The sequence below is a fragment of the Periplaneta americana genome, chromosome 6 (assembly GCF_040183065.1).
Source record: "Periplaneta americana isolate PAMFEO1 chromosome 6, P.americana_PAMFEO1_priV1, whole genome shotgun sequence".
Taxonomy (NCBI): Eukaryota; Metazoa; Arthropoda; class Insecta; order Blattodea; family Blattidae; genus Periplaneta; species Periplaneta americana.
Genome location: NC_091122.1, coordinates 15,778,288 through 15,787,073, shown reverse-complemented (window position 1 = coordinate 15,787,073; position 8,786 = coordinate 15,778,288). Strand labels below are relative to the sequence as shown.

At 34.4% G+C, this 8,786-nt stretch overlaps 1 protein-coding gene across 2 annotated transcripts; it reads right to left on the bottom strand.

Moving 5' to 3' along the window:
- Positions 1-1,179: 1,179 nt before the first annotated feature.
- Positions 1,180-6,699, bottom strand: Blos1 (biogenesis of lysosome-related organelles complex 1 subunit 1). Of its 2 annotated transcripts, none has more exons than XM_069827592.1 (4): positions 6,455-6,691; positions 5,422-5,494; positions 4,990-5,207; positions 1,180-2,463 (listed from the first exon to the last, which is right to left on the bottom strand). In XM_069827592.1, the coding sequence occupies exons 1-4, from the start codon at positions 6,513-6,515 to the stop codon at positions 2,444-2,446; spliced, it is 372 nt and encodes a 123-aa protein (XP_069683693.1). In that variant the 5' UTR covers positions 6,516-6,691; the 3' UTR covers positions 1,180-2,443. The 2 variants fall into 2 exon arrangements, with proteins under 2 accessions (XP_069683693.1, XP_069683692.1); XM_069827591.1 differs by lacking the exon at positions 1,180-2,463 and adding an exon at positions 2,628-3,572 and having other exon boundaries at positions 6,455-6,699.
- Between the last annotated feature and the right edge of the window lie 2,087 nt (positions 6,700-8,786).

Below are 8,786 nucleotides of genomic sequence, written 5' to 3'. Positions count from 1 at the left end.
CCAAAACGTTAAAATATGGTGTTCACTTAAATCGACTACAACTTGTCATTTTCATACCTCAAAATCTGTGCTTCAGTGGCTGGCCATGATAATATCTTTGAAAAATATTGGAGTGCAAGAGGTCAAATGACTTTATTGTCAAATGCCTGGCATTAGAAAACAACAACAACTTTAGTATTGAAGATAAAAGATTAAATAAACATACGCGAATTTTATTCCACTATTTCATGGCTCTGTCAAAAGATAAATTTTTAGGTTCTAAATTTCCAAGAAACTGTCACTCATTTATGATAAAACAAATAAATACAAGAGCAGAGGAGAAAATTATGTAATTCAATACAAGCTGACTGTATAAAAAATGTAGCAAAAATTTATTTTTTAACTAAACATATATCATTTGACAGCCAGAAATTAAATACAAAAATATCATAACATTTAAGTAAGATGGAAAAAGAGGTTTGCATGCATGGGAAGTTTGTCAGTCTGTTCAATGTGTGTGTGAGTGCCCAAAGCCTATACGTTTGGCAATGAAACCAGTAATCTTTTTGCACTTCAATACTTTTGCACCAAGGTATCTTTCTCTACAGCTGCACATCTTTCAAGTGTTCCATATTCATTTCTTCATTGGTGTTGCACAAGATACTGGAATGAATACCTCTATTTTGTGTAGATGGCTTGATAAAGTCATGGACTGTCACCGATCTAAACAAAGCGATGGCAGATTTTTGTGGGGATTTCTTAAATATTTCCTGTGATTTGCCTTTAATTTTATCGTTTCACTTTCTTGGATTACATTAAATTTATTTTATCCATAACTGATATCTAAACTGGTTTTTCTTAACACCGTCTTTAGAAACCTAAACAATGGCTTTATTCACAGAAACAATAAAATCCATATATTTATTCATTTATAACTTCTTCACAAACAACACATTATAGAGAAAAGACGTACAATTTAAAGTTAAATTTAGATACCAGTAACGGATAAAATAACATGGCACATGAGAGTAAACAGATTTTATGCAGTTGTGGAAATTAAACTTTCCACTCGCGCATAAAATCTGATTTTACTTTTATACAATAAATTACTGTTATAGAATGGAAAGAAAATACTTGCCTTCATTTCTATATTATTGTTCAATATGTAAAGGATATGAATTCTTGTTTTATAAAAACACATATTAATGTAATATTTATTTTCCATATAAAATATACAAATACATAACTTTACAACATAAACTTACTGACATTCACCCAACCATTGGATTTTATCTTCCTTCTTTAAAAGAAATATGTATAAATTAATTTTTCAGTTTAAATAAATATATACGAATAATGGAAGAGTTTTTACACAGATATTATCAAATTCTGTATTCTACCAGCAGCTACGAAATAATTAATATATTTCCAAGGAATTATTTAACAGCTTACAAACTTTCCATATCTTGAGCGTCACTAACCTGATACTGAAACAGAATATTGTTCCAAAACTCGGGAGAGATATTTCAACACACAGTTGCAAAACCAGAGAATTTCACCACAATAAAATTACCATTAAAGCAAGAAATCTTATATCATTATTTAATAGTTTATTTAACGACATTTTCAACGTTCAGTAATGAATGGTGAGATTGTGGAATAGGATTACAAGAGAAACCAGAGTACCCGATACTTCAAGAGTTTACCTGGCCTTCAATTGCTTTGTTCAGGTCACATTGCATGGAAAATAAGACTTTTTTGAATACTAGTAACTACAAAGTGGCAGTTAGAAAACTTTTTTATTTTGTAGTTTCTCTTAGAGTGATGAATGAACAATAGATTCTTAGAAATATATGGCAAATTTATATTTTTAGTCCAGCTTCCTAATCTATTTAAACTATCAATGAAATTGACATACAAAGTATAATTACTGGAGAAAAGAATTTTGTCAACAAAAAATCAGAAGCATTGAAACTTACAAAAAAAAAAAGATTATAAAGAAAAAGTACCTAGAAATCATTTTTTGAAGTATTGATCTCTGTCTCTTAAGGACAAATTTATACTGATTTTTCAGGTTTGTTTGCAATATCAAAAACTTTTCCATCATACAACAACGATAGTTGCAAAGTGCTTGCAGTATTACTTTTGAATAATCAGGGAGATAAACAATAAAAGGAATTCTGTACTGCTCTGTCCAACATTATTTTTGTTACAAATCGTCCTACAATGTTTGTTACAAAATTTTATCGTTCAGGAAAACAAATAACTTCCACTTTAGGAAAGTATGACAATTTGTCCAAACAATTACATTTTTTTTTAGACTGATGCAAAATATCATATTCCTGGGTCTCTGTAGGCTATTTAATCCGAATTTACTTAACAAAAAAAAATAGTTTGTGAGCATCAGGCAATATTAGTAATATACTTCAGATCATATTTAATGAACTTAGTAGCTGGGATCAAACTATGAAGTCTCTTGGGTTACTGAAAAAAAAAGAAAGACTTCCATTAATTAATTAAATATCAACAAATAGAAACAAATGAAAGTTCAAACAATGAAAAGGTGAAAATATATTCAATATCTGGAGAGTGTTCATTCATTCATTCATTCTCCAAAACATTATTTATTTTCAATTTATTACGTCATTCATTATTTATAAGTTTATAACCAAATGAACACCTTTCCCTACATAGAACTATTTCTAAAACATACTTTTATAAAAATAAGCTTCGATTCTCATCATTAATTCGTTACATAACTGAGACACATTTACTGAAATGATCAGTATTACATAATTTAAATCCACATTACAGCGACAATTAATTTTTAAAATAAGACTTAGCTATAGCCTATATTTTTATACAGTGGCGGATATTGACTCCATGTCATTTACTCAAGCATTCCAATCTACAAATGATGCACCACAGATATTACCCTTGGTGCACCATGGGAGGTGAACTACACAGCACTGATAGTTTTACTGTATGCCAAGCAGGAGAAAGTCCCAATGCTCTGAGGCTTGCAGGGGTAACTTGTTGATATTATTCGACTTCACATGTGGGCCCAAACACGTCTTATCTTCATTGCATTCGCTAACATACTACAATACACTACCAGTTTAGTAGTAACAAGTGACTGTTTAATAATTAGATGTAACCAGTAAACTTGTGACCTGAGGACGCATGTTTTCGAATTCTCATTATTCTCTTGCTCCCTATCTTTCACTCTAGTACACGATGTAATACTCCGCACATTCTTGCACTGGAGTTTCTCCTGATTGGTGAACAGAATTATGATTGATGGAGCAATGGTGGAATGCCGTTAGTTTGTAAAAATATCATTACTTAACACTATCACATTAATACAAAATTAATAAATCCATCACACTTCTGATAAGACTTCATCAGAAAAACTTAATAAATGCTGTAAAATTCAATAAACACTGAATCACATGTTTCAATACGACACCATGTTTACTTACCAACTTTGACACTGAAATTAATAGTGGTTTTTTTTTTAAGTTGGTTATTTTATGATGCTGCCGACATGTTCTTAGATGCCTCTGATACAAGGACAGTGAACCTAAAGAGAGCTACAGAATGCTGTGACACAGAGAGAAATAAAACCCTCGTAACAAAACAGCAATAAAACTAATGTGCAATAAAAGCGATTAAAATTGTCATGGTAAATATGAGAAATAGTGAGTAACAGTTTGTAGAAATATAGATGTTGCATTATATCTCTACTGATGAGTGACAGTTAAATTTCAAGTTGCTATCTTTGTCATGGATGTCAGATTATTAAAAAGCATTGCACCCTCTTGCTGTCTCTCTCCTCCTCACTGCAAAAGTGTCATATTGCATAGATGCAGAGATATAATAAAAGATCTATAATAACAGGATAACATGCAGGGTTTGGAATTGAACGGGTTACATCAGCTTCTTGTCTATGCGGATGACGTGAATATGTTAGGAGAAAATCCACAAACGATTAGGGAAAACACGGAAATTTTACTTGAAGCAAGTAAAGAGATAGGTTTGGAAGTAAATCCCGAAAAGACAAAGTATATGATTATGTCTCATGACCAGAATATTGTACGAAATGGAAATATAAAAATTGGAGATCTATCCTTCAAAGGGGTGGAAAAATTCAAATATCTTGGAGCAACAGTAACAAATATAAATGACACTCGGGAAGAAATTAAATGCAGAATAAATATGGGAAATGCGTGTTATTATTCAGTTGAAAAGCTTTTATCATCTAGTCTGCTGTCAAAAAATCTGAAAGTTAGAATTTATAAAACAGTTATATTACCGGTTGTTCTGTATGGTTGTGAAACTTGGACTCTCACTCTGAGAGAGGAACATAGGTTAAGGGTGTTTGAGAATAAGGTGCTTAGGAAAATATTTGGGGCTAAGCAGGATGAAGTTACAGGAGAATGGAGAAAGTTACACAACGCAGAACTGCACGCATTCATTGTATTCTTCACCTGACATAATTAGGAGCATTAAATCCAGACGTTTGAGATGGGCAGGGCATGTAGCACGTATGGGTGAATCCAGAAATGCATACAGAGTGTTAGTTGGGAGACCGGAGGGAGAAAGACCTTTGGGGAGGCCGAGACGTAGATGGGAGGATAATATTAAAATGGATTTGAGGGAGGTGGGATATGATGATAGAGACTGGATTAATCTTGCACAGGATAGGGACCGATGGCGGGCTTATGTAAGGGCGGCAATGAACCTTCGGGTTCCTTAAAACCCATTTGTAAGTAAGTATAATAACAGCTAATGATTAGGGTAATCGAAGCTCCAATGTATGTTAAATCAAGACCTGCATGCCTGAGAAGATCCAGAGCAAGGAATGGGCAAAATATATAATGATAATAATAATAATAATAATAGCTTTTCATTTTCAATTTGTCATAGTAATGTTTTCTGTAAAACTTTTAGCTGGAGTGTTACAAGAGGAATAGTTTATACGTTGAATCAAACTGTTGTAACACTCACCTTTATATGCATATTCTAGGGCACTCGTGATAGTTCGCATGTCACTCTCTATGCTACGGGCCCAATTCTCTGCATCTCCAATCTCTTTTAGTGCGCCATTGAAGCTCTCAACAAGACTAACCCACTGTTGTGTTTGCTTTGCAAAGTTGGTCGCACTGTGATGCAGTTGCTTGGCTTCGGCATCAAGTCTTTTTTGATTTAAATAAGCCTGTGCCACGCTGGAAAGCAGAGAATTCGATGGTAATTTGCATAGCATTGCATTCCTAGTTCATAACAGCAACAGATATCTAATAGATCAATGGCAAATAAATTGCAAATCTATTAACAGACAGTACATTTCATTTGCCGATATGTGTCAGAGGAATTTGCGAATTTTTTAATTGGTTGTTAGAGGTTAAATCCTACACATAAACTAAATCATTTGATAATTACCCAACATTCAAATGATCCACTAGAGCCTGAGTCAAGTTGTTCGCAGCAGCTACTGCTTCTTTCCTTTTCTGTTCTGCAAGTAAACAAGCAAGTCTTAGTAATAGCTAAATCATATTTACAAAAAGACAGCCTAACGTGAGTTAGGATGGGCCTATATCAGTGCCTTACCGTCTCAGAAACTTCCCGCTTCTCTGAATTCAACCTACTTATTTGTTCACTCCTTTCTTGAATGAAAATACCAAAAAAATTATCAAACATAGCCCATTTCGTCGGAGGAAAATACAAACAAATTTTTCAGTTTTCATTTTGGAAGATAAGTGTGAAATAAAGAAATTTGGAAGGCTGTTACCTCAACTCAATTTAAAGGAAGCACAAACAAGCCGAGATAAGACATTTTGCAGGGCTTTAAATGTATAAATATAGGTATGAAAGAAACAGCTCAATTTGAAGTTGTGAATCAACAAATAAATTATTTTTGTTTCCTGTGCCTGCTATTTGCTACGGGTAAAGATACGAGCTGGACATGCACTGGTATGTCAGATTTAAGCCATTTGACACAAAAGAAATTAAGAAACAATGACAGTGGGGCTACGTGCCACTAATGCATTTTCTCATCAAACCCTACCTTTGGTAATAACAGTGGGTTATTTACCACTAATCTATCTCCTATGCAATCCCATCTAACCTTGTCACTGACAGCGGAGCTACATGTCACTAATTTATTTCCTCATCAAATCCTAACTAACTTTAACACTGTTTAGTTTTGATAAGAGGTAGATTAATTAAGTAGTTTCACTGACAAGGTTAAGTAGTTTGATAAGGAATAGATTAGTGACATGTATCTCTGGGTGAAACTAGCTATCTCTAACCAGATCCATTATACATTCCGAAATAGATCTAAATCAGAAACTATCAATTATTTTCAATTCGATGATCTTAATTACAATATTCGCACAATCAATCCATTCGAGTAATAGTCACGTAGAAATTGCATCAGTTTAATTCCCTCTTTGTATACTTAAACTACACAAACCTTGCTTTTCTTTCCTAGCTGCTTGTTTCACTTGGTGTTCCTTAACCAATGATGATAACATATTTAATATTTTAATTACTCCCAGTGAATATATACATGTACTTCACACACTTCATAACATGTTACACAGAAGATATACATTTCATAGAGGAGCTCTTTATTTTAATCGAAAATACACGACCAATCGACAATACCTGAACCTATTAAAAAAAATTACATCTGCGTAAAAACGAGGCAAACCAGTGTTGCCAACACATAAATTGTATCCCGTCAGTCTAACACCTGGGAATTCGTCAAAATAAAAGAAGACACACTCAGTATAACTATATACAAATAAAAAGCAAATTTTAACACAACTTGCCAATCATGATTAAAATAACAATTTGTCAACCTCTGACTTGGTTACGATGAAATTCGATACAGGAGATTCTGTAACACGGTACGGCACAGGCAGGGCTGTTCAAATAAAAACTAAAATCCCCCAAAAAATTAAACAATTAAAATGAGAATGACAGCAGCTATGGGGATTAAAAAGACGAAGTAAATCATAAATTCCGCCAGAAAATCCGTCACCCGTCAGTCATTTTTTCCCCGTCCAATGCACTGAAATTCCGTCAATTTTGACGGATTTTCCGTCTGTCGACAACACTGGGCAAAAGGTCCCATTTCTTATAAACAGGGTTGCCAGGCTAAATAAAAAATATCCCAAATACAGCCAAACTGTACAAATTCCCCCAACCATGGTAATTTCTTCTGAAGGGTGGAGGGAGTACTGAACACCCCGAACATGGATGAATATACTGTATAATATATTCATGTAAGAATATGGATGAGTAGCCTCCCAACTTGCTGCCAGTTTTCTGGAACGTCATATGCATGCATGAATGAATATAAATGTCATCTGCTTGAACACCTCTATTTGTATATGCTTAACATGCCTCACTTGCACTGTTTTTTTTTAATACTGAAGGATGTGTTCAAGTGCATTTCATGCTTAAGATAATTCTTACATATCTAGTATACTACTAGGTTCAAAAAGTTCCCGGAATTTTACTACCATTTTTCGTATTAATATATAACAAGGGATATTATACATTTGTTTTGTTGGTAACATTCATGATGTCATTTCCTTAAAGTTTGTTGATAATGGCAATTATTGGTTTTGAGTTGTAGGCAATTGTTTATCATAGTGTTTCGTTTGTTCGTCGCATTTTGTAATTATGTCCATAGAGCAAAGTACAAACATCAAGTTCTGTGTTTTGCTGGGGACATGATCAGTATGGCTGATGAAGATGGTGATTTCTTAAACAAAATGAAACTGGTGCTACTTGTACGACCCAGTCCCTAAACGACAGTCATCTGAGTGGAAATCGAAAACATCTCCTCGGAAGCAAAAATTTCCTAGGCACACTTCCAAAGGCAAAGTTATTTTAAATGTTATGTTTTATTTAACGACGCTCGCAACTGCAGAGGTTATATCAGCATCGCCGGATGTGCCGGAATTTTGTCCCGCAGGAGTTCTTTCACATGCCAGTAAATCTACTAACATGAGCCTGTCGCATTTAAGCTCACTTAAAGCAAAGTTATGTTGGAAGTTTTCTTCGACTCTCAGGGTCTCATGCACCATGAGTTCATTCCAGAAGGTCGTACTGTAACGAAAGAATTGTACGTAGAAACCCTCCGTCGCCTCTGGGACGCAGTGAGAAGGAAACGTCCAGAAAAGTGGGTAGAAAACAACTGGTTCCTTATGCATGACAATGCACCTGCTCATCGCGCAATTATTGTAAAGAATTTTCTTGCCAGGCACAACATAACTGCTTTGGATCACCCACCATACTCTCCTGATCTCTCACCACCTGATTACTTTCTGTTTCCCCGTCTGAAAAGTCATCTGAAAGGACGGATATTCAATGCTGAAGAGGTTATCGCAAACGCGACGAGAGCACTAAGACGGGTTTCACAAAATGGCTTCCAGGAACTCTACACGCGTTGGCAAAAGTGTGTTGTTGCGGAAGGCAACTATTTTGAAGGAAATGCTGTAGAATAGTGTTTAAGGTACGTTGTTTCTATGATGCTAGCAAATTCCGGGAACTTTTTGAACCTAGTATGTATATTAAGGTTTTATATATTAATAAGAATGATAGTCGCGGAACTCAATACCTAGCGAATAAACATTGGATGACAGCATAACCTCAAGCTTCGGGACTATACGAACGATATTAGACTGTGTTAAACCTTCCACGCATACTTCTTGACGTGAAAATATAGTGTTTTATCAATGTAGAGAGTTAGTTACTAAAATTGGCAACTTATAATTTTGATTTTCAACAAC

What these genes read in the sequence shown, in the direction of transcription:
- Blos1 (XM_069827591.1), bottom strand. Translation starts at nt 6,515, where the DNA reads ATGTTATCATCATTGGTTAAGGAACACCAAGTGAAACAAGCAGCTAGG. An exon ending in AGCTAGGAAAGAAAAGCAAG is followed by an intron (nt 5,495 to 6,454) that starts GTTTGTGTAGTT and finishes GTTTACTTGCAG; the next exon opens with AACAGAAAAGGAAAGAAGCA. An exon ending in GTGGATCATTTGAATGTTGG is followed by an intron (nt 5,208 to 5,421) that starts GTAATTATCAAA and finishes TCTGCTTTCCAG; the next exon opens with CGTGGCACAGGCTTATTTAA.